Source organism: Heterodontus francisci, chromosome 11 (genome assembly GCF_036365525.1).
Source record: "Heterodontus francisci isolate sHetFra1 chromosome 11, sHetFra1.hap1, whole genome shotgun sequence".
Taxonomy (NCBI): Eukaryota; Metazoa; Chordata; class Chondrichthyes; order Heterodontiformes; family Heterodontidae; genus Heterodontus; species Heterodontus francisci.
This window is the reverse complement of record NC_090381.1, coordinates 101,032,019-101,058,564: the sequence shown is the minus strand read 5'-3', so window position 1 is coordinate 101,058,564 and position 26,546 is coordinate 101,032,019. Positions and strand designations below refer to the sequence as shown.

Below are 26,546 nucleotides of genomic sequence, written 5' to 3'. Positions count from 1 at the left end.
TGTATCCTGTACATTGTACCATAATGCAGACCACTATATCTGATCTGTTTTTTGTTGAATTTCGTTTATGAAACATAAAGGCAATGGCAGAAATAATTACTCTTTTCTGCATCAGCGATAGCCCAGGGATAAATTGTAACTGAAGTGGTGTGCTTTTCAGCTTTATTATTTACCTATTTTTGCTATTGTAATTTTGCTCCCCATAATTCCCTTGAAAATTCATTGTTTAAAGTGTTAGTTCCTATTCACACCTCTCTCCCTCTTTCCTATGAAAAATGAGCCTTGATTTTAGTTAGCCATTGGAATGAGAATGCTCCATGAAATATTAATAACAAACGTATTCTGAAACTTGTCAATCTTGATATTTTTAAAGTAGGGGTTAATGTAGAATCGGAGAATGATACTGCACAGAAGGAGACTATTTGGCCCACAATGCCTGTGCTGACTCTTTTTGGTAGCGTTTTCCAATTAATCCCATTCTTCTCTTTCCCTATAACCCAGTACAAAACAATCACTCAAATTCTCTTTTGAAAGTTACTGAATCTGCTTTCACCCTTTCAGGCAGTGCGTTCAAGATCACAACAACTCACTATTAGATTAGATTAGAGATACAGCACTGAAACAGGCCCTTCGGCCCACCGAGTCTGTGCCGACCATCAACCACCCATTTATACTAATCCTACACTAATCCCATATTCCGACCAAACATCCCCACCTGTTCCTATATTTCCCTACCACCTACCTATACTAGTGACAATTTATAATGGCCAATTTACCTACCAACCTGCAAGTCTTTTGGCTTGTGGGAGGAAACCGGAGCACCCGGAGAAAACCCACGCAGACACAGGGAGAACTTGCAAACTCCACACAGGCAGTACCCAGATTCGAACCCGGGTCCCTGGAGCTGTGAGGCTGCAGTGCTAACCACTGTGCCACACTATGTATGTTTTAAAAAAAATAAATGTTTCTTTCTGTCATCTTTTTGTTTGTCAATCATCTCAAATCTGTGTCCCCTGGTTTTCGATCCTTCTGCCAAAAGGAACAGTATCTCTTTATTTACTCTATCTAAGTTATTTACTCTAACTCTGTCAAATCTCCTCTTAACCTTCTCTGCTGTAAGGTGAACAACTCCAGCTTCTTCAGTCTCTCAACATAGCTGAAGTCCCTTACCCCGATACCATTCTAGTAAAGCTCGTCTGCACCTCTCCAAGGCCTTGACAGTCTTCCTAAAGTATGGGGTCCAGAATTAAACACAGTGCTCCAGCTGAGGCCTAATGCATGTTTTATAAAGGTTTAACATGATTTATTTTCTTTTGAACGCTATTCCTCTATTAAAACAAAAAAATCCCATATACTTTTTTTTTAACAGCCTTCTCAACTTGTCCTGACACCTTAAACCCCCAGGTGTCTGTTCCTGCACCCCCTTAAAAATTGTACCATTCAGTTTATATTGCCTCTCATTCTTCCTACCAAAATATATCGTTTCACATTGTGTTAAATTTTGTCTGCCCATTTCAACAGTTTATGTCCTCCTGAAGTCTGTTACTATCTACTTCATTGTTTACTACATTTCTGACTTCTTTAAATTGAGACAGACAAAAATTACATAGATATGCACAAGTGTTGTTCATGAGTTTATCAGCATCATTTCATCCTGGCTGTCACAGAAATTCCAAACCTGCTAAAACAAGTAGAGTTTTTTTTTGTGAAATGTTTAAAAAAAAGGGAGATTATTTTTCCACAGTGATCAGTGTTGTGTAGCTACAAAAAAGTAAGATAGAAAATCAAGTGTTCATAACTGTTTCTCTCAGTCAGCTTTACCACATTAGACCCTTCTTCTTTCATTTCCTAAAAAGAGCAAACTTGAATGATATTTTTATTTTATGCAAACTCGGTCCTGGAATTGGCATTTAGCATTGCATATCTTTACAGTGCTGCAATATTCTGAAATCAAGCCTGGGAAACCTCCAGTGATCACACTAATTCTTGGCACAACTCTTGGTGTACAAATGCTATAAATTATGGAAGTCCCAACTCTCTCTCTCCCCACCCTCTCAAAGGCTTATTAGATACCTGATGTGTGACTGTACAATATTTTCTTTTCTTCTTTTCTTACAGCTTTGATTCCAACTACATGCTAGGTTAGCTGGACCAAACAATTAAGGTGCTACATTGTTTTGGGCTAGAAAGGAGAGAAAAAATCAGTTTCTGCTGCCAATCATTAACCACGTACGCTGGCTGGAAAATCCATGTCCATGATCATTGGGTGTGAAGTGGATTGGGCTTGCCCGTGATGCTACTCCAGTTGAGTGGCCTCCAGACACCCACTGACCAATATTTTACATGAAAAATGGCTACTTGAGCAAAACACTAGAGGGTTGTTGGTGCACATGAAACCATACCTGTTAAGATCTTGCTCCTTGAGGAGCTTGGAGAAAAGAGGAAAAAATGAGCTCAAAGAGCAAAGTGTTTGCTTTTATTTAAGGACTAAAATCCCAGTGTCTAGTTGCAGTGGCCTCTTGCTGTGCCCCAGTGGCACAAACATACTGACGCCTAGATGAGCATTGTGCTCAAATTCTAGAATGTAATTTTGTAAAATATAGATATTGCTGTACATTAATTATAATGAGTAGGTAAAACAGACACTTGGACATATGGGCAAATTATGTTAAAGTTATTAATTGGAGCAGTTAAAATAGACACTTGGGCGTATGGTTAATCTTGATCCCTGGCCATATGGGCAAATTATGTCCAATGTTTATCAAGGACTTCTAAACTTGAGATTATTTCCGAAGCTAATGTGTTTAATTGCTAATAATTATCCAGTGCTGCCAACAAGGATTGCTCTTGTGAACCTCGGAAGATAGGAACAGGAGTAGGCCATTCAGCCCCTCGAGCCTGTCCCGCCAGTCAGTGAGATCATGGCTGATCCGCGGCCTAACTCCATATACCTGCCTTTGGCTCATATCCCTTAATATCTTTGCTTAACAAAAATCTATCTCAGATTTAAAATTAACAACTGTTCTAGCTTCAACTGCTGTTTGTGGGACAGGGTTCCAAACCTCTACCACCCTTTGCATGAAGAAGTGCTTCCAAACATCTCTCCTGAACGGTCTGTTCCTAATTTTTAGACTGTGCCCCCTAGTTTTGGAATCTCCAGCCAGTGGAAATAGTTTATCTTTATCTGGCCTGTCTTTTCAGATCACCCCATAACCTTATAAATTCTAGCGAAAACAGGCCTAATTTGTGTAATCTCTCCTCGTAACTTAACCACTGTAGTCCAGGTATCATTCTTGTAAACCTACGTTGCACTCCCTTCCTCAGATGTGGTGCCCAGAACTGCTTGCTCGCTGGTGGAAATCTCCTCGTGGGATATTGATGCATATGTGAGCAGATGCTTCGTCTCATGAAATTCTTGTGCTGGAGATAGAATAGTATAGAGTTCCTGATTATTGTGGAAATGCCATGCCAATAATACTTTTGTTTAATATTCTTCTGTTAGGTTAGCAATAATGAAATGGTTGCACTTCAACGAGATCCAAATAATCCCTATGACAGAAATGCAGTCCAAGTAAATAATGTGAACGGTATTCAGGTGGGACATATCAAACGTGAATTGGCAGCACCCCTGGCCTTCATCCTGGATAATAGACTTGCCAGAGTTGAAGGGTGAGTAAACCTGTTCAGTCCTGAGCTACAGGACACTATGAAGCAATGTTTGTGAATTCTGGTAGCACTTTGGAAAAAGTGGGCTCTGTTGAATTTTGTATCAATATTTGGAATTTTAATATAAATTTTATTGCTGTACCAAATGTGTGAAAGAAAGAATATTACCTTGTGCTGCTTGATTTGAGATTCAGAAGTCTGTGCGAGCATTTGCTAAAGTAAATGTTGGTATCCCTGTGGTGCTGAGGACATTGGTACAATGCGCTGCACCATGAGTGACTAGACATTGGCACGCCTGGGACATGCAATTAACAGACTAGCTGTAAACCAAGCTTCCTTTTTCAGTTTAACTCAGTTAGTATCACTCTTGCTTTTGAGTCAGAAGGATGAGGGTTCAGGACGGGAACATCTAATCTAGGCTGACCCTATAGTTCAGAATTGAGAAAGTGCTGCATTGTTGTAGTTATCCTCCTTTGGATGAGATCTTAAACCTGTCTACCAGTTTGGATGGACATTGAAGATCCGATTTGGAGAAGAACATTGCGTTGTCAACTTTGCCAACATTCCTCCCTCAATTAACTCCACCAAAAATAAAGTAACTGACCATTTATCCCATTGTTTATGGAACCTTTCTGTATGCAAAGTGTCAGCCATGGTTGCCTGCATGACAGCAGTGACTGCATTTCAAAAATGAATCTTTTATTGTGACGTGTTTATGGGCAGCCTGAGAAACATGCTAAAGTCCTACATAAATGTAAGCTATTTCTTTACTCTGCACCAGGAGTTTGCCAGATTTTCCTTGATTCTGTGTGTAATGGAATCCTAAATGTGATGAAGTTTACAAATTCATTACACCCAGTGCACCAGAGGAAATCGTCCATCGACGTGTCTTAACACAGATCTCAGAAATGTGACTTTTCCACTTCCCTCAGCAATTCTCCCCTGTGGTCTGCCTGAATAAAGCTGCCAATTCTGTGCTGTTATATTAATGATGCCTAAGGTGTGTAATTATGGGCAAAATTGCCTTCTGTGAAACAAACATGAGTTAGAGGGACAGGAATAAAATTGGTATGAAGGTTTCATGGAAAAAAGACTGAATTGTAGACCACAGGGTGGTAGTGTAAAACATGTGATAACTAATCGGCAGCCTGTTTAACACTCACCTAATTTTCTTTTTGACTGAAGAGAGTCAAAAAGAAAATTGGCTGATGTGTAAAGCAGACTGTTGATTTGTTATCATGATTTTTGTGCTCCAGAGACCAATGTGACCTCCCAGAATTTTTAAATTGGCATAGTTTAGAGACTAGCAGTAAATAGAACCAGGTGCTGTTTTGGGAGTGCCTTGTGTTTCCATCCCAATATTGGTGATTGCTTCGCATAGAGGGTAGTAGTGTTTCTACCTGGCCAAGTTTACAGCTGTTGCTGCAGAAAATGGAATGGGCTTGCCAAAGTTCACTCTGAAGGAGACAGAAAATTGCAAAAACCGATAGTGAATACTAAAGCTGATTTGTTATGGGTAAGGCAAGTACAGCTTCCTGCACTTGATTTTTTTTCAAGTGTTCAACCTTATCTAGTTGTTAAACCTCTGTGATGACATTCCAATAAATAACAGCTTAAATAACAGTATGTACAATGACTTGGGATTTGTCAAGGGCTAATTACTCTAATGTTCTCAGTCAGTGCACACTTGAGCTTTTATGCTGCAATGCCAGTTTTAGGAGAAGGAATGATACCTTCTAGTGGCTGCTCCATGTGGTGCTGATCTGCCTGTCCCGAGGTACTTAGCTAGAAGTGAAGTTGGCATTTTGTCAGGACCGTAAAGATGTGTGTCTCCACCGTGGTGGGACACGGTGTGCCAGCGGTTTTATATTATGTGGCTGGCAGAAAAACTGCAGGTTTGCTGTCAGCTCCTGTTTTATTAATTGTAAAAGGGTCTGTGTAATTTCAGTACCAGGTGCCAGGGGGAGAAATGCCTGTGAATCACTGCAGTTGTGAAGAACTGTCTGCTTTTCTTTTCCTAATAGGGTAGTTCCTTACGGTGCTAACAACGTCTTCACCATGCCTGTGCAGCTTTCTTTTTGGGGAAAAGAAGAAAACCGTGACACTGTTCTGGAAAGGTTGCGGAGACATGGGTTTAAACTGGCACCTCCCACAAAAGGTAAATACTGGTTGATTGAATGAGAAAACCACTTTAAAAAAAAAAAAAATACCCTAGCCATTTTGAGACTTTACAGCATAGGTCCTTGCCTTTTACGGTCTTATTTTAAGGTATAGCCAGGTGGGAAACATTCAGTTTAGGGCAAGGGGTCACCACTCAAGTAAGTCAAGTTTCAGACAAAGCACTGGACAATGTGGCTTAGATGGAAACAGAGCTCATAGGTGGTGGCATCTCGTCCCTTATTGAAGGCTCCCCACTTGAACATACTTTCCACCACTTGCTATGGCGGGGCTCTTATCACCAAATCATATTTGGTATTCTTCTGTACTCCTGGCATCTTCTTCTTTTGAGCACTTCACTTTGATCCGGCTCTTTCACTTGTTTAAGATCCTTGTTCTGTCCTGCCTCTTGAGCCCCACCCAAAATTTCTCCGCTTTGTGCCTTCCATTCTACCAACTCAGGCCCAGCAAAAAAGACAGACTTGCATTTTTATAGCACATCTTAGGATGCCCCAAAGCACTTTACTGTCAATGAAGTGCAACGACTATTGTAATGTCGGAAACGTGGCGGTCAATTTGTGCATTGTAAGCTCCCAGAAGCTGCCATTAAATAAATGATCAGATAATCTGTTTTTGTTGTTTGAGAGATAAACAATGGCTTTGATACAAGGAGCACTTCTCTGCTCCTCTGGGAAAAGTGCTGTGTGATCTTTCATTTCCACCAGAGAGGACAGATAGGGGCTCAGTTTAACACCTCATCAAAAAGACTGCACCTTCCATAATGCGTTGTTCTATCAGTACGGTACTGATGTACCAGACTAGATTATGTCTTTGAGTCGCTGGAGTGGGCTTGAACTCACCAATCATCTGACTTGACTGCTTCCACTGAACCAAGACTGTGACACTACTGTACATTCAGCTGCCTTGCCATTGGTTAGAGCAGCTTCAGCCAGCTGGCCTAAACACCCTCCCTACATCATTTCATCTCCCTAACTCTCTTCACCTTCTGCAATTTTGATCACTTCCCCTGAGCATGCCCCCTTCCCTACTTCTATACCAGTTTGGCACTCAACTATGAAGCACTTTGTAACGATTGTTAGGCAACTTACATGTATATATCAATGGATAAAGTGCATGGTATGGATAATACTGTATTTGGTTCATGTGAACTATTATCAGGCAATACAGCAGTTTGACCCAAAGTTCTTTTTAGGTGGTGAGATTGCTGAGACGTGGTCTGGAATGGGATCTGCAAGGCCTGGCCCGAGTTACAAAGCTCCTGTGCACACTGCTGTGCAGATGACAGTTGAACAGGTAAGGTGTTTTGTTAAATTGTACCCCCTCAGCTAGTAACAGGAATTTCCCATACTGCTTTTCGCAAATCTCCTGGCCATATATTTCGTATGAAAACATAACTCTTCTATGTTGAGCTTTTTATATGTAAGTGCCAAATATAAGTGGATCATGCTCTGAGGTAGAACTAGAGCTTATTGGATATGTTGCACAGTGTGGAATTGAGCCATACTGACTTCAACTGTCATGGATCCTCAGGCACAGGGTATCTTGAGCACACGTAATCACGCAGTCCTGTATAGTAAGTGTCAGGAGGTTGTGATGTGCAGTACAGAGATCCTGATCCTGCCTTTGTCCAACACTGCATGTGCATTCTATCCAGTAGGAAATTTTGGACAGTAATCAGCAGTAGAAAGCTTGGCTTTCTTTTTTATTAACTGCATTAATTGCTTGCCCCTGTTGAGATCACTTAACTGGGCACAATGTAGTGATCGAACCAGGGACCTTTCTAGTCTCTGGCTCAGTCGCATGCGTTAATGGCTTCTTTTGCTCTGAAGTCTCAGGATAAAATAGGCAGGTATTAAATAAGTGATAAAATATGATGGCCGAAGTCTCGTCTGCCTTCAGTTGGTTTGACAGGGTACTCATTCTGTACTTGTACAAGTATAAAGCTAGGAATTTCAATCATGGAATCTACCCAAATTGATGCTCACTTGCTGCTCAGTATGAAATGAAATGACAGATTTTGTTTTTTTTACAGCTGAAGAATGAATTTGACAAGATATTTGAAGATCTGAAAGAACATGACAAGACTCGGGAAATGGAACCTGCTGAGGTTAGAAACACCAGTATTTCACTGTTAGTATTGGGAGGTTAATATAATTGGTGAAAAAAACTAACAGTGCAAAATGCTCTGATCTCCTCTGAAATGCTTTGGGATATTTTACTGTGTTGAAGGCACTATATAAATGCAAGATGTTGTTGATTTTGTGCTCTGGTCTTTAGTGAAAGCACAGTAAGCAACTCTTAAGGAATTTAGGCTTGTGACCTGGAATGCAATAATTGGAGTTTTTTGTTAGGGGCAGGTCAGCAGTGGGGAAATCAGGATTGTAGTTGGGTGGGAAAAGCAGAAGACAGTGGGATGGTGAAGCATCAATTTTACTGCAAAAGATTTAGAAAAGTGCTTGCTTTACTGGGAAATCCTCCGTCATTTGGAGCAGCGATCAATTAATCCAGTAGAATGTGACAAGTATAACGAGCGGGATGCAAGTCAGAGGAAGTTGTGATCAAACTTTACAGTGCTCCTTTCGGACAACAACTTGTACTATGTCCAATGTTGTGAGTGAGCCATTCAATCGTTAGAGGTAGTAGCAGAAAAGAACTGTACAGAGTGTGAAGAAGGGAGTTTGGTAAGTGAGTGAATTTTAAGCGTTAATCTCTCAGGACTATTTTTTTGATTTGTTTACATTATGCAATTAATTGAATTTCCTGTTTCAGTTAAGAGGTCAGTTAGGTTTCTTGCAGTTTTAAACAGGGATTTACTAGCACTCCGAGTAGCTGTAGCTAGCTAATTAGGTAGCTAGCTTAAACTAGTTTCTGAGCTGTAGCAGAGTTCTAACAGAGCTGACACAGAATTGTTTTCAGAGTTTAGATTCAGGGGCTTTCAATGCTGCTTCTCCGCATTGAGTGCTGCTGGAACGCACAGGGTGTGAAGGGAGTTTGGTAATTGAGGAAGTTTGGTAAGGACAGAACATAAATTAAGAAAATAAATTTGAGTGCACAGAGTGTAAAGTGGGAGTTTGGTGTGTGAGGTGGGGGGGGGGGTCGCCTCTCCATTCTCTCTTTCTTTTCCTCTTTCTCTCTTTCTTTATCTGTCTCTCTCTATGTCTCTCTGTCTCTCCGTTCGCTCGCTCCCTCTCTTACGCTCTCGCTCCCTCTCTTACGCTCTCGCTCCCTCTCTTACGCTCTCGCTCCCTCTCTTACGCTCTCGCTCCCTCTCTTACGCTCTCGCTCCCTCTCTTACGCTCTCGCTCCCTCTCTTACGCTCTCGCTCCCTCTCTTACGCTCTCGCTCCCTCTCTTACGCTCTCGCTCCCTCTCTTACGCTCTCGCTCCCTCTCTTACGCTCTCGCTCCCTCTCTTACGCTCTCGCTCCCTCTCTTACGCTCTCGCTCCCTCTCTTACGCTCTCGCTCCCTCTCTTACGCTCTCGCTCCCTCTCTTACGCTCTCGCTCCCTCTCTTACGCTCTCGCTCCCTCTCTTACGCTCTCGCTCCCTCTCTTACGCTCTCGCTCCCTCTCTTACGCTCTCGCTCCCTCTCTTACGCTCTCGCTCCCTCTCTTACGCTCTCGCTCCCTCTCTTACGCTCTCGCTCCCTCTCTTACGCTCTCGCTCCCTCTTACGCTCTCGCTCCCTCTCTTACGCTCTCGCTCCCTCTCTTACGCTCTCGCTCCCTCTCTTACGCTCTCGCTCCCTCTCTTACGCTCTCGCTCCCTCTCTTACGCTCTCGCTCCCTCTCTTACGCTCTCGCTCCCTCTCTTACGCTCTCGCTCCCTCTCTTACGCTCTCGCTCCCTCTCTTACGCTCTCGCTCCCTCTCTTACGCTCTCGCTCCCTCTCTTACGCTCTCGCTCCCTCTCTTACGCTCTCGCTCCCTCTCTTACGCTCTCGCTCCCTCTCTTTCGCTCTCGCTCCCTCTCTTTCGCTCTCGCTCCCTCTCTTTCGCTCTCGCTCCCTCTCTTTCGCTCTCGCTCCCTCTCTTTCGCTCTCGCTCCCTCTCTTTCGCTCTCGCTCCCTCTCTTTCGCTCTCGCTCCCTCTCTTTCGCTCTCGCTCCCTCTCTTTCGCTCTCGCTCCCTCTCTTTCGCTCTCGCTCCCTCTCTTTCGCTCTCGCTCCCTCTCTTTCGCTCTCGCTCCCTCTCTTTCGCTCTCGCTCCCTCTCTTTCGCTCTCGCTCCCTCTCTTTCGCTCTCGCTCCCTCTCTCTCGCTCTCGCTCCCTCTCGCTCCCTCTCTCTCCCTCTCTCTCCCTCTCTCTCCCTCTCTCTCCCTCTCTCTCCCTCTCTCTCCCTCTCTCTCCCTCTCTCTCCCTCTCTCTCCCTCTCTCTCCCTCTCTCTCCCTCTCTCTCCCTCTCTCTCCCTCTCTCTCCCTCTCTCTCCCTCTCTCTCCCTCTCTCTCCCTCTCTCTCCCTCTCTCTCCCTCTCTCTCCCTCTCTCTCCCTCTCGCTCCCTCTCTCTCCCTCTCGCTCCCTCTCGCTCCCTCTCGCTCCCTCTCGCTCCCTCTCGCTCCCTCTCGCTCCCTCTCGCTCCCTCTCGCTCCCTCTCGCTCCCTCTCGCTCCCTCTCGCTCCCTCTCGCTCCCTCTCTCTCGCTCTCGCTCCCTCTCTCTCCCTCTCGCTCTGGGTATCGGACCTTGCGCGGCGGCTGGACTCACTGTTGTGCATCCACGAGGCAGAGGACTACGTGGACAGCACGTTTAGGGAGGTGGTCACACCGTAAGTTAGGAGCATGCAAGCAGAGAGGGAATGGATGACTACCAGGCAGCCCAAGAGAACTAGGCAGGCAGTGCAGGAGTTCCCTGAGTCTATCTTGCTTGCTAATCGGTTTTCCATTTTGGATGCTGGTGAGAGCGATGGTTCCTCGGGGGTGAGCAGCCAGAGCAAAGTCCATGGCACCACGGGTGGCTCAGATGCACAGCGGGGGGGAAGAAGAGTGGAAGAGCAATACTGATAGGGGATCAGACAGGCGCTTCTGCGGCAGTAAACATGACTGCAGGAGTGTGTGGCCTCCCTGGTGCTCGGGTCAAGGATGTTACGGAGCGGCTGCAGGACATCCTTCTGGGGGAGGGTGAATAGCCAGAAGTCGTGGTCCACATTGGTACCAATGATGTAGGTAGGAAGAGGGATGAGGTCCTGAAAGCAGATTTTAGGGAGTTAGGAACGAAATTAAAAAGCAGGACGTCCAAAGCAGTAATCTCAGGATTACTCCCAGTGCCACGTGCTAGTGAGCCAAGCAATGGGAGAATTGATCGATTGAACATGTGGCTGGAGAATTGGTGTAGGAGTGAGGGCATCAGATTTCTGATGCATTGGGACCGGTTCTGGGGCAGTTGGGACTTGTGTAAGATGGACAGGCTGCATCTTAACAGGACCTGAACTAACATCCTCACAGGGAGATTTGCTAGTGCTGTTGGGGAGGGTTTAAACTAGCTTGTCGGGGGATGGGAACCTGAGGGGTAGCTCAAATTGGAAGGAAGTAAAGCTGGTAATAGGAGGTAGAAAAGTAGCAAGTGACATTGGAAGACTGGCGAAACAAAGGTGAGCTTCGACTAGGCTTAGAATGCAGAATGTCAAGAAGACCAGGTGAAGGACTCTGTACCTAATTGCAGGCAGCATTCGAAACAAGGTAGATGATTTAAAGGCCCAAATAGAGGTAAATGGGTATGATCTAATTGCCATAACAAAAATTTGGCTACAGGGTGACCAAGGCTGGGAACTGAATATTCAAGGATGTTCGACATTTAGGCAGGACAGGCGAAAAGGAAAAGGTGGTGGTGGTGTGCTGATAATAAGGGATGGTATCAGTACATTAGTAGGGGAGGATCGCAGATCGGAAGAACAAAATGTGGAATCTGTTTAGGTGGAGATAAGAAACAGCAAGGGGCAGCAAACATTGATAGGAGTTGTTTATAGGCCACCAAACAGTAGTGGCAGTGTGGGGCATTGTATTAATCAAGAGATTAGAGAAGCATGTGACATGGGTAATACAGTAATCATGGGTGACTTCAATCTGTATATAGACTGAGTAAACCTAATGAGCACTAATGCTGTGGAGGACGAGTTTCTGGAGTGTGTTAGGGATGGTTTTCTAGAGCAGCATGTTGAGGAACCGACTAGAGAATAAGCTATTTTAGATCTAGTATTCTGTAATGAGAAAGGGCTGATTAATCTTGTTGTCAAAGAACCTTTAGGGATGAATGACCATAATATGGTAGAATTTTACATTATGTTTGAAATTGAGGTAGTTCAATCTGAAGTCAGGGTATTAAATTTGAACAAAGGAAATTATGAAGGTTTTTGGGCCAAATTGGCTGAGGTAGATTCGAAAAATACATTAAAAGGTCTGACAGTGCATAGGCAATGGATAGTCTTTTAAGAAATATTACATAGTTTACAGCAACTATACATTCCTTCAAGGCACAAAATCCCCAAAAGTAAAGGCAGTCAACCATCCTTAACAAAGGAAGTTAAGGATTGTATAAGATTAAAAGAAAATGCCTATAAAGTTGCCAGAAATAACAGTAAACCTGAGGATTTTAGAATACAGCAAAGGAGGACCAAGAAACTGATAAAGAAAGGGACAATAGAATATGAATGTACGCTAGCAAAAAATATAAAAATGGTCTGTGAAAGCTTCTACACGTATGTAAAAAGGAAATATTCGGATAAGACAAATGTGGGTCCATTACAGGCAGAGTCAGGAGAATTTATAATGGGCAATAGAGAGATGGCAGAGAAGCTAAATGATTACTTTGTGTCTGTCTTCACTGAGGAAGATACAAGAAATCTCCAAGAATTAGAGATCCAAGGGATTAGGGGGAATGAGAAATTGAAGGAAATTAGTATTAGTAAGAAGATTGTATTGGAGAAATTAATGGTGCTGAAAGTTGATAAGTCCCCAGGACCTGATATTCTACAACCCAGAGTGTTGTAAGAAGTAGCTATGGAGATAGTGGATACATTGGTGATCATCTTCCAAAATTCTATAGATTATGGAGTGGTTCCTACAGATTGGAAGATAGCAAATGTCACCGCACTATTTAAGAAGAGAGGGAGAGAGAAAACGGGGAATTACAGACCAGTTAGCCTTGCATTAGTCGTTGGGAAAATGCTAGAATCTATTCTAAAGGATGTGATAAATGGACACTTGGATAATAATGATCTGATTAGGTATAGTCAACATGAATGGGAAATCATGTTTGTCGAACCTGTCAAGAGTTTTTTGAGAGTGCTACGAGCAGAATTGATAAAAGGGAGTCAGTGGGCATGGCATATTTGGATTTGCAGAAAGCTTTTGATAAAGTCCCCTACAGGAGATTGGTTAGAAAAATTAAAGCACATGGGATAGGAGGTAATATACTGGCATGGATTAAGGATTAGTTTGCAGGCAGAAAGCAGAGAGTAGGAATAAATGGGTTATTCTTGCGTTGGCAGGCTGTGACTAGTGGGGATCAGTGCATGGGCCCCAGCTGTTCACAATATATATCAATGATCTGGATGTGGGGACCAAACGTAGTATTTCCAAGTTCGCGGATGACACAAAACTGCGTGGGAATGTGTGTTGTGAGGAAGAGATAAAGTGGCTTCAAGGGGATTTGAACAGACTCGGTGAGTGCGCAAGAACGTGGCAGATCACAGAATAACACAGTGCAGAAGAGGCCCTTTGGCCCATTGAGTCTGCACCAATGCATTAAAGCACCTGACCTGTCTACCTAATCCCATTTGCCAGCATTTGTCCCATAGCCTTGAATGTTATGACGTGCCAAGTGCTCATCCAGGTACTTTTTAAAGGATGTGAGGCAACCTGCCTCTACCACCCTCCCAGGCAGGGCATTCCAGACTGTCACCACCCTCTGGGTAAAAAAGTTCTTCCTCAAATCCCCCTTAAACCTCCGCCCCTCACCTTAAATTTGTGCCCCTCGTAACTGACCCTTCAACTAAGGGGAACAGCTGCTCCCTATCCACCCTGTCCATGCCCCTCATAATCTTGAACACCTCGATCAGGTCACCCCTCAGTCTTCTCTGCTCCAGCGAAAACAACCCCAGCCTATCCAACCTCTCTTCATAGCTTAAATATTCCATCCCAGGCAACATTCTGGTGAATCGCATCTGCACCCCCTCCAATGCAATCACATCCTTCCTATAATGTGGCGACCAGAATTGCACACAGTACTCCAGTTGTGGCCTTACCAAAGCTCTGTACAACTCCAACATGACCTCCCTGCTTTTGTAATCTATGCCTCGATTGATAAAGGCAAGTGTCCCATATGCCTTTTTCACCACCCTATTAACCTGCCCTTCTGCCTTCAGAGACCTATGGACAAACACGCTAAGGTCCCTTTGTTCTTCGGAACTTCCCAGTGTCAGGCCATTCATTGAATACTTCCGTGTCACATTACTCTTTCCAAAATGTATCACCTCACACTTTTCAGCATTAAATTCCATCTGCCACTTTTCTGCCCTTTTGACCATCCCGCCGATATCTTCCTGTAACCTAAGACACTCCACCTCACTGTTACCCACTCGGCCAATCTTTGTGTCATCCACGAACTTACTGATCCTACCCCCCACATAGTCATCTATGTCGTTTATATAATTGACAATGGAATATAATGTGGAAAAATGTGAGGTTATCCACTATGGTAGGAGAAACAAATGTGCAGAGTATTTCTTAAATGGTAAGAGATTAGAAAGTGTAGAAGTACAAAGCGACCTGGGTGTCCTTGTCAATAAATCACTGAAAGCTAACATGCAGGTGCAGCAAGCAATTAAGAAGGCTAATGGTATGTTAGCCTTTATCACAAGAGGATTTGAGTCTTGATTCAATTGTATAGAACCTTGGTTAGACTGCACTTGGAGTACTGTGTGCAGTTTTGGTCCCCTTACCTTAGGAAGGATATTAATGCCATAGAGGGAGCAACAAAGATTCACCAGACTTGTTCCCGGGATTGCGGGACTGTTCTATGAAGAGAGATTGGGTAAACTGGGCCTGTATTCTCTAGTGTTTCGAAGAATGAGAGGTGATCTGATTGAAATCTACAAAATATTTAAAGGGATTGACAGGGTAGATGCAGCTAAGATGTTTCCCCTGGTTGGGGAGTCTCGAACCAGGGGACATAATTTCAGAATAAGGGGGAAGCCACTTAGGACAGAGATAAGGAGAAATTTCCTTACTCAGAAGGTTGTGAATCTTTGGAATTCTGTACCTCAGAGGACTGTGGAAGCTCAGTCATTGAGTATGTTTAAAGCAGAGATTGACAGATTTCTAAACACAAATGACATCATGGTATATGGGGATAGTGTGGGAAAAAGGCATTGAAGTGGATGATCAGCCATGATTGTATTGAATGGTGGGGCAGGCTCGATGGGGTGAATGGCCTACTCCTGCTCCTGAGTTCCTAAGAACCACAAGGCTGACCCCTGGTGTTAGAGGCATGAGCTATGAGGCAAGAATGGATTATTAGGCTTTTCAAACAAGACTTGAGGTGTCTTGAGAGGTGATATTACAAAGATATAAGGGAACAAAAGGTAAAATTTCTTTCAACTGCAGGAGTAGGATAAGGTAATATAAGTTCAAATTAGTAAAACGTTCAAGTATCCCATGTGTCAGTCACCAGCATTTCGCACTGATTGTCAGTGTTTCTTTGGTTCTGTTCATTTATCCATGCTTACAAGCAAGACTCCGCTTGGGATTTGATCTTCCTCAGCTGCTACACTGTTACTCTGCAGTTGTCCAATTTTTATTGCAGAAATCTTCCCTGCATAGCTGCACGATCAGGTGGCTGTTGCACTGGCTTGTGAGTAAATGGCATCAACCAGTCTGCAAGTACTAAAACAAAACCCTGAGAAAGAGTTATACTGTAGAGATTGCTCATGTACGTTATACTGGAAGCACTGGAGAAGTTATGTTAAACTTGTGCAGAACCTTGGCTAGACCGCACTTTGAGTACTGTGCACAGTTCTGGTCTCGATATTAAGGAAAGGATGTAGAGGCACTGGAGAAGGAGCAAAAAAGATTTGCAATGCTACCACAACTGAGAGGTTACATTGATCAGGAACGATTGAACAGGCTGGGCTCTTTCCTTTAGAAAAGAGGAGGCTGAGGGGTTACCAAATAGAGAACTTTAAGACTAAGAAAGTGTTTGATCAGATAGACATGGAGGTGTTTCCACTTGTGGAATCCAATTAGGAATTCAGGAGAAAACTCTTTAACCAGAGAATGGTGAGAATGTGGAACTTGCTACCACAAGGCGTAGTTGAAATGACCAGCATAAATGCATTTAAGGGAAGCTAGATAAACAGGAGGGAGAAAGGAACAGAAGGTAATGTTGATGCAGTTAGATGAAGAGGGTGGGAGGAGCCTCGTGTCGAGCATACACACAAACATGGATTAGTTGGGCCGAATGGCCTGTTTTGGTTTAGATTCCATTTAACCATGCATGTAAAATCACTACTTCTCTAATCAATAAATGGGATGAAGTTTTGGATAGTGGAGGTGAAAACCCTGGAATCATTTCAAAAAGCAGTAGTATGCTGTAGAGCATTATGGACTATAATCACCAAATGCCCTTCCTCATCCTTAATTACCTTGTGATTTAAAGTGCATACTAGCTTATAATGTAATTGCTGATGTAAATTTGTAGTCTGTTTGCTCTAAATGACCGACTTCCCCATATCAATGTGCAGAAAGCCCTTTTATGTTCCCAGTAATGGGCTCCGGAGTAAAGGCATGTCTGTGATATCAAAACTGAAGTAAAGGGAATGCGTAGGAAGGAATGGGTGATGCAGGGTAGTGGAAGGAGGGCTGAACATGTTGGATGGAGGGCATGATTTTTACAAGCCTGATTCAAGTGTCACTGCAGGAACTGAACTGGGGAGATCCAATGGTAGATAAGTATAGTGAATAGGTGTAAATTTTAAGCAGGATAGACCAGCATGACCGAAAAAGTGACAGAAAAATATTAGAGGGCATATGATGTATCCAGGCAGTGTGAACTCAATGCAAGACTTCTATTGTATTAATATAGATAGAATACCGAGAGCAGCGATTGAACTTGCATTTATATATTGCCTTTCATGATAAATGACTTTTTTTTTGCAATGTTGGTCGAAGGATAAATGTTGACCAGAACATCGGGCGACCTCCCCTGCTCTCTTTCAGATGGTGCCTTGGGATCTTTTACATCCACCTGAGAGGGCAGATGGGCCTCAGTTTAAAGTCTCATCTGAAAGATGGCACCAATGACAAGGCAGCACTCCCTAAGTAGTGCAATATAATGTCCATTTAGATTATGTGCTAAAGTCTCTGGTGGAGCATAAAAACACAATCTTAATTTCAGAGGCAAGAGCCAAGTCTGACATCTTTTTGACTTTTATGTAAGCATTTAAGGTTGCAACTGGAAATCCTTTAAGTAGGCTGCAGATTTTTGAATTTGATGATGCTGCTGTTGAGTTTCTGAATTTTCTGCCCAAATGCACTATTGTTTTGTATATTAAAAGAAACTGACTCTGGCAGTGGCAATTTGTTTTTTAATTAAAAAAAACATTTTTGGTAGGTTTCCTGACAAGTGCTCTAATTGTGGCATTTAGGTTTCTCCTTTATAAACTTTTCTATTGGATTACTGCTTTATTTTCAATAGCGGCGCGGTGGTTAGCACCACAGCCTCACAGCTCCAGCGACCCGGGTTCAATTCTGGTTACTGCCTGTGTGGAGTTTGCAAGTTCTCCCTGTGTCTGCATGGGTTTCCTCCGGGTGCTCCGGTTTCCTCCCACATGCCAAGGACTTGCAAGTTGATAGGTAAATTGACCATTATAAATTGCCCCTAGTATAGTTGGGTGGAAGGGAAATATAGGGACAGGTGGGGATGTGGTAGGAATATGGAATTCGTGTAGGATTAGTATAAATGGGTGGTTGATGGTAGGCACAGACTCGGTGGGCCGAAGGGCCTGTTTCAGTGCTGTATCTCTAAATAAATAAAATAAAAAAGTTGTTGTTTGTTATTCAGCGTAGACATATCAGGGCTGATTTTACAAACAGCACAGGGAGCGCTAGCCAGGAAATCGCAACTTCTCTGGGCCTGATTTTCTAGCCATTTGTTTAAATAAGCTGCCAACAGGACACTGATGGTTCTGTGATTCCCTAGCCACCGCTGCCTGTGAGCACCCAATGATGGGGGAAGCCTTTTGACCGGATTCAGCATCTTAAGTGAACTAGAGTTTCATATGTTTAGCATGGCTTCTCTCTCCTGACCAATTGACCGATACTGTAAGTTGCAATGAGTTGATTTTGTGTTGACAGGCTGTCCATACACCTTTGCTGCCTCATCAGAAGCAGGCGTTGGCCTGGATGGTATTGAGAGAGAATAATGCAGATCTGCCTCCATTCTGGGAGCAGAGGAACGACATGTACTATAACTTGCTGACAAATTTTGCAGAAAAGGAGAGACCCGAAAATGTACATGGAGGAATCCTAGCTGATGACATGGGCTTGGTAATTATCTATCTTTGTAATTGCAACTTGGATGATTTAGTGCCTACACTTTTATTTTTAAACCAAGGTTTAGTTGTTATTCTGTGCTCAAAATATCAACAGAAAACAGCAGACTCCTCCCCAGCTAGATAGAGAGCAAGGGGAAGAAGACACGCATCTATAGGCGGAATTGGAGAAGGAAATGAGTGAGGAGGAAGATGCAATCTCTGTTTAGAAAGGGTGGGATGAAGAGTGGTGGCCCTGGGCTGAGTAGGAGGAGATAAGAGCGCTTGTTTGTTTCTGTCAGGAAGTGGTGGTCTCTGGAATGGAGAACATTGCTTCTATATGGAAAGGGAGACACACTTTTCTTCCACAGAGAATTGGAAGAACTTTGTAGGAAATGAATTCCCCAAGTATAGGTTGAGGAGTAGGCCATTCAGCCCTTTGAGTCTGTTCTGCCATTAAGTTAGATCATGGCTGCTCTGTATCTTGACTCCATTTGCCTGCCCTGGTTCATATTCCTTGTCTAACAAAAATCTAACAGTCTCTGTTTTGAAATTTTCAATTGACTTAGCCTCAACAGCTTTTTGAGGGAGAGTTTTCCAACACCCTTTGTGTGATGAAGTGCTTCCTGACATCAGCGCTGAAATGGCCTAGTTCTACTTTATGGTTATGCCATCTTTTTTTGGACTCTCCCACCAGAGGAAATAGTTTCTCTTTATCTACCCGATCAATGCCTTTTAATCATCGTAAACACCTCAATTATATCACCTCTTAATTTTCTTCACTCAAGAAAATACAAACCTAGTCTGTGCAATCTGTCTTCATAATTTAACCCTTTTAGCCTGGTATCATTATGTTGAATCTGCACTGCACCCTCTCCAAGGCCAAATGATCTGTGTTTTCTCGACACATGCTGCCTGACGTGCTGAATGCTTTCTGTTTTGGACCCACTTTTTTTGCATCTGGATTTATAAGTAGAATTTCCACTATTGGCCACTTCAGTACTGAGGACAGTTAATAACATTTACAACCAACATCATCTGACTGAATTACTGGCTAATTTGTAGAGGTTATTTTTAGCACCAGTAATTACTACTAGTTTTCTGTCAACCAGCATTACACAGTAATTTCATTCTGCTCATGACAAAAGTTGGACATATTTAGTTGAGTTCTTCCGAATGGCTTTCTTCTCGGATTTTTCAGTCTTGAAACCCCATGTGCAATGCTGCTGGAGATTGGCTAGAATATTAAATGAACAATTAAAACTTAATCTGAGCCCCATTTCATTTTGAAACCGCTGTGAAGCTAGGAATTGCTAGATGAGAACAAAAACTAGGTCCATCTAGTTTTTCTTCTACCATCTGTGATGCATTGCAGAGTTAAGTTATGGAAAGCTGAAGACCCAAATGGTGGTAGCATATAATGTATAGTTCAAGAATGTCATTATTCTAGTCTGTAGATGAAAAGAGGTCAAGCTAGTAAAAAAAAAAAGCAGCTGGGCGACCAACCAATGTTTCTTCTAAGCTGTGTGGGTGCACAGCCAGACAACAATCTGGAACATACCGCACAGGCAGCAAACTGACCACGCACAGCCAATGTTACATTTAAGGTTCGTGGCTTCAATCTTAAAGGGACCATGCAGTGCAACAGACAGGCTGCACAAAAAGAAAAATTAAACAGGACATCCTGTGAGACTTAACAGTGTGTGAGATGCAGCATTGATGGCACTCCAAAATGCAGACCTCAGCTTCAGAAGTTCTAATATTGTTTCTTCCACCAGCAAGGTATGAGGCTGGTTTCCTTTTTATACCTTTTCAATTAGGGCAGAGTTGCACAATAGCATGATCACTACTTTTTGATTCACAGATTGCAGTTTACTCATATTTGTGAGAAAAGTCTTTCATTTTTTGTATTTTTCCAGGGAAAAACGCTATCGACTATTGCAGTAATCCTTACGAACTTTCACCAGGGAAAGCCACTTCCCATTGAAAGATGTGCAGAGGAAGTGGTGGTGGAGGAGGTAAGAGTTAAGCAGATGTCCTATATCATTTTAAGTTTTTTTTTCCTATTTATGTACTTTTAATGAGTAAAAACATAAGTAGTAGGAGCAGGAGTAGACTATATGGCGCCTCGAGCCTATATCTCTTTGTAGTCTCTTTGTGTCCTCCTCACAGCTTACATTCTCACCAAGCTTTGTATCGGCAGCAAACTTAGATTCATTACTCTCGGTCTCTTCGTCTAAATCGTTAATATAGATTGTAAATAGCTGAGGTCCCAGCCCTGATCTTTGTAGTACTCCACTAGTTACAGCCTGCCAACTTGAAAATGCACCATTTATCCTTTCTCTCTGTTTGCTGTCCCTTAACCAATCCTCTATCCATGCTGATATATTATCCCCATGAGCCCTTGCGAATTGGCCTTTTGTGTGGCACCTTATCGAATGTCTTTTGGAAATCCAGGTAGACTACATCTGCTGGCTTCACTTTTATCTACTGTACTAGTTACATCCTCAAACTAATAAATCTTTCCCTTTTGTAAACATATTTTGACTTTGATCATGTTATGATTTTCTAGGTGCATTGTTAAGATTTGCTTAATAGTAGAGTCCAACATTTTCCCCAACAACTGATGTCAGGCTAATTGGACTATAGTTCCTTGTTTTCTCTCTCCCTCCTTTCTTGAATAGCAGTATTATATTTGATAACTTTCAATCCGCTTGGACCGTTCTAGAATCTAGGGAATTTTGGCAAATCATATCAAGTGCATCCTCTATCTCTGGAGCTACCTCTTTTAGAACCCTTGCATGTAGGCCATCAGGCCCTGGGGATTGTTGGCTTTTAGCCCCTTAAGTTTCTCCAATACTTTTTACTCAGCTGATATTAGTGACTTAAGTTCCTCACTCTTATTAGCCCCTTGGTTACACTCTCTTTCTAGTATGTAATTTGCTATTGTGAAGACAGACACAAGATATTTGTTCAACGTTTCTGCTATTTCCTCGTTCCACATGATAATTTCTCCTGTCTCTGCCTTTAAGGGACCAGTGTTTATTTTACCTACTCTCCTTGTTATACACTTGTAAAAGCACTTTACAGTTTGTTTTTATATTCCGAGCAAGTTACTTTCATTCTATTTTTTTTCCCTTTTTAGCAACTGTTTGGCCCTTTCCTAGTTTCTAAAACACTCCCAATCCTCAGGCTTACTACTATTCTTTGCAACATTATAAGCCTCTTCTTTTAAACTAAAACTATCTTTAGTAAGCCACGGATGGATCTTTCTTGCTGAGTTTTTGTTTTTTAATAGAATGTATTTTTGTTGAACATTTTGGACTTCTTTGAATGTTTGCCACCGTTTATTTACCACCATACCTTTTAGTCTGTTTCCCCTATCATCCTTAGCCACCCCTCCCCTCATACCTATGTAATTGGCTTTGTTTAAAGTAAAGTAAGATGTTACTTTTTAGGTAAATAAACAGTCCACTAAATTGTGGTTTAGGCTATTAACTGCCAACCTGATTTAAACAGTAAATTGACAAGTGAGCAGTAGCAGTGGCACACTGTATATTTTGCAATTGCTTTAACTTAACTCTCCAAATTGGTTGAAAATAATCATCAGTCATTGTTCTTTGTGCTAACAGTGTAAATGTTTTTAAAGCCAGTTAAGCTGGTGGTTTTTTTCACTTAATACTGTTAGGATGCTTTTTTGTGCTGTGAAGGTGAAGAATATTTATGCTGAGAAATACAATATTGAGTAAAGCAGTATTATAGAGATTCAGATCAGGTTAGCTGTCCCATTGCTCGCCATATTTGTCCTCAGCCTTACAATAGGGAGAGGTCTTCAGATGTTATCAGTGTGAGTATGGCATTTCCTACATGGATTATCCTTTGATCTCTTGGGATGAACTAGGATGAGTTGCATTTTATTTGCCCTTGGAAGGGAGAAGGGACTTGTCTCATTAATCTGGACTGGGCTCATTCAGATCTAAAAGTTCAGATGAAAGTGCAGCAGGCACTGTGTCAAACTGTTGGCCAAGCAGCTCTCCATTGGAAAACACCACTGGGAGATGAAGCTAATCTGGAAGGGGAGAACAGCAATAGCAACAAGACAGGCCTTGGGGCTGGCTCTCTCAATCGGATCCCATTGATGGGTATGCACTTCCTGCTTCCAGCAGCACTAATCATCCCCCTCCAATTTGTGCCCTGCCTCAGAAATGCTCCAACTTGAGAAGAGAGCAGCTGGAAACATTGGTGTGCATCAGTTCACTGTTTCCTCTTGTGAGAGAACTAGAAGTTTCTAACTGATTTGTTCCCTGCGGCAGATCAGCTGTTTGGCACAGTTAGTGGTTTCTCATTAGAGTCCTAGAGAGGTACAGCACTGAAACAGGTCCTTCGGTCCACCGAGTCTGTGCCGACCATAAACCACCCATTTATACTAAATCCTACTTTAATCCCATATTCCTTACCACATCCCCACCTTCCCTCAATTCTCCTAGCACCTACCTACACTAAGGTAAATTGGCCATTGTAAATTGCCCTATCAACCTGCAAGTCTTTGGCTGTGGGAGGAAACCAGAGCACCCGGCGGAAACCCATGCGGTCACAGGGAGAACTTGCAAACTCCGCACAGGCAGTACCCAGAACTGAACCCGGGTCGCTGGAGCTGTGAGGCTGCGGTGCTAATCACTGTGCTGCCCTGTGCACTTGAAGGAATAACTTCTTCATGTTTAAAATGGGTAAGGAATAACTCCCCTCGTCTGCACTGCCCCATCGAACACTCTCAGAGAAGGTACAGCATGGGTTAGATACAGAGTAAAGCTCCGTTTAAACTGTCCCTGGAGTGTCGGGTTAACCCGGGTCACTCACTGTACCCGGCTCATGCTCAAGACTCACCTGCCTCAGTCACTGAGATGCTCCTGTATCACTTGCCTTAATGTAAGCGGATGCCGGGATTTGGAGCAGGACAGGCACGTGGGATTAGGACGACTACTCATGTGGAGGATAAGCATCAATAATCCCTCAGAGAATCAGAACAGACCAGTGAGACTCAGAAAAGGAAACTTGGTTTGAATTTGTGAGCCTTGCATTGTGGAATGCTTTAGTATTTGGTGTGAATGTTGAAATCATAATGTTCATCTCCTTCAGTTGTGGTATGTGCTGGGAGCGAGAGAACATTCCTGCCAGGACTAGTTTAGCTCATCTTTCAGCAAATAACCCTTAAAAAGGTTCAGACAGACCTGCTGGGGCTGAGTGTGACAAGCACTTCTGGTTACCCACTGATGGAAGGCCAGCAAGCAGGAGAGTCTTGAAGTGTATCCGTTCCCACAAAGCCCTGGACTCAGCTACTGATACTACCAGATCTAACTCGCCCCTTTCCTGTTGATTCTGCCTGAAACTTAGCCCACCTGAGTGCTGCAGCAGCCTTTTCCTGCCCATATGGAGTTCGAGAGTTAGAGGAGAGAGGCACATGCAGAAATGAAGGTGAGACAGTCTGGGAAGGGACAGAGAACGATACACCGAGAGGAAAGATACTGAATTGGCATGGTTTAATTTCTCACAAAATGTGCACTACATAGGGAACAGGATGATGATGGTTCCCATCACCACTATCATGATCACCATCTTATAGTTAGCACAGAAAAATGGAGTGAAATCCCCATAATCCTGTGTAATAAAGGTGGAATTGAAATTATTCATACACAGCCCACTTGTTGGTTGTAATACACCAACGTGGCTGTCTGCTTCATAAGACTAGATGCCCCATTGTAGTTCATTGAACTGTTCAGCTCCCTTGTCCTGATGGGTCATCTTTGACCGGGTCAATATTTTCTCACACACACACACACACACACACACACACACACACACACACACACAGATGTTGTGAAACATTCATGGCTATTGACTCGTAAAATGTTTTAACTATGCAAATAATATGTATTAATGTCTGCCTGTTTTAAATCAGTGCACTTACCTTAAAAAATATTTTCCAATAGCTGCTTCACTGGTTTAGCTAGTTCTCCATATTTGCAGATTGTCTCCATTGGAGAAGGTGGGTGTGTCATCAGGCCTTGAAGAGGGTTGAGGGCAGAAATTCATGTTGTAATATTTTTTCCCTGTCTCCTTTTTCTCATGGAATGGGGGTGACTGAACTCAGCTCAGCAATTTTGTCTCCCTACACAGGTTAGTCTTCCAATACATTCCTCTCTGGAATTGGGAATTCCACATATTGAAACTAAAAGTGCATTGACATTTTCTTTTCTGATAGTACTTTTGTGTACAGTAATAGATGTGTTTATCCTGATATCACTGCAAGCATGCATGTGTGAAGCAGCGTTTAAGGGTATGTTTACAACTGCAGCGTCAGTATAACATTTCAGATTACATTGTAAATTCAGCCTCGATTCGGAGTCAGAGCCCGATCTGATACAGTGGGGTGTGAGTCAGTATGGGCCTTAATTACACTACACAAGTTTAGCAATGGTGCAAAGCTGAAATGCTTTTAAGTTTGTTGTATAAATGCACCTTAAAACATATACATCAGTAGCAGAATGATAGGCAAATACTAAACTTCTATCTTTCTGTCCTCTAAATGTAGGAATCATCTGGCTTTACTGATGCAATGGGGAAAGCTTATGCACAAAGAGCTAACAAGGAACCATCCAACACTTTCAAAATACTAACAACAGGTAAATGCATTGTCTTTTTAATGTAACGAAAGTTAGTTTTTAAATAACTTTTTAAGAAACTTATTAGTCTATCATGGCTTGGAGGCATGCTTCCTGCCCTTAAAAACCTTCTTACTTGTACTTTTTTTTTTTATTTTGCTTTTTCTTGAGAACATTTACCAATGTAGATTGCTACATTTCAGTTTTGCTTTGTCGAATGTCACTGTAATTCTAGGCTCTAGACTCTTTTAAACAGCACAATTGACTTCCTATATCTATTGTTTTCTGGAGCAGTATGTTGTTTATATTCATGACACTTTTGTGCGATCTTTTCCCTAGATTTGGTTTCAGTTGGCTTAGTTCAAGTTTTAAGATTATTCCTCTTGTTCTGCACTTCCCTTACTAGAGGAGGGAGGCAGTGGCGTAGTGTTAATATTACTGGACTAATTATCCAGAGTCTTGGGCTAATGCTGTGGTGAAATTTGAATTCAGTTAATAAATTAGTCTGATGGTGACCTCGAAGACATTGTCAATTGTCGTAAAAACTCATCTGATTCACTAATGTCCGTTGGGGAAGAAAATCTGCCAACCTGGTCTGGCCTACGTGTGATTCCAGGCCCACAGCAATGTGGTTCACTCTTAATTGCCTAGCAAGCCACTCAGTTGTATCAAACTGCTACAAAGTGTAAGAAAAGGAAAACCCAGCCCTGTCAACCCTGCAAAGTTCTCCTTACTAACATCTCGGGGCTTGTGCCAAAATTGGGAGAGCTGTCCCACAGACTAGTCAAGCAACAGCCTGACCTAGTCCTACTCATGGAATCATACCTTATAGACAATGTCCTGATACCTTCATAACTATCCCTGGCTTTGTCCTGTCCCACCGGCACAGTGGTATACAGTCTGGAGGGAATTGCCCTGGGAGTCCTCAACATTAACTCCAGATCTCATGAAGTCTCATTGCATTAGGTCAAACGTGGGCAAGGAAACCTTCTGCTGATTACCACCTACCCACCCCCCCACCCCTTGGCTGATGAGTCAGTGCTTCTCCATGTTGAGCATCACTTGGAAGAAGCACGAAGGGTAGCAAGGGCACAGAACGTACTCTGGGTGGGGGACTTCAGTGTCCGTCACCAAGAGTAGCTCGGTAGTACCATTACTGACTGAGTTGGTCGAGTCCTGAACGACATAACTGCTAGGCTGGGTCTGCGGCAGGTGGTGAGGGAACCAACAAGAAGGAAAAACCTAATTGATCTCGTCTTCACCTGTCTACCTGTCACAGATGCATCTGTCCAAGACAGTATTGGTAGGAATGACCACCGCACAGACCTTGTGGAGATGAAGTCTCGTCTTCGCATTGAGGACACGCACCATTGCGTTTTGTGGCATTACCGCCGTGCTAAGTGGGATAGATTTCGAACCGATCTCGCAACTGAACTGGGCATCCATGGGGTGCTGTGGGCCATCAGCAGCAGAATTGTATTCAACCACAATCTGTAACTTCGTGGCCTGGCATATCCCCCAGTCTAC

General features: G+C 43.0%; 1 protein-coding gene across 1 annotated transcript in view; it reads left to right on the top strand.

The window, feature by feature from the left end:
• The window catches only part of hltf (helicase-like transcription factor), a 71,765-nt gene that overhangs the window by 3,566 nt on the left and 41,653 nt on the right, over positions 1-26,546 (top strand). The window contains exons 3-9 of the mRNA XM_068042611.1: positions 3,503-3,669; positions 5,691-5,824; positions 7,037-7,137; positions 7,877-7,951; positions 18,185-18,376; positions 20,280-20,378; positions 24,950-25,040. Coding sequence (XP_067898712.1) covers positions 3,503-3,669; positions 5,691-5,824; positions 7,037-7,137; positions 7,877-7,951; positions 18,185-18,376; positions 20,280-20,378; positions 24,950-25,040 — 859 coding nt within the window. The remainder of the gene's footprint in view (positions 1-3,502; positions 3,670-5,690; positions 5,825-7,036; positions 7,138-7,876; positions 7,952-18,184; positions 18,377-20,279; positions 20,379-24,949; positions 25,041-26,546) is intronic.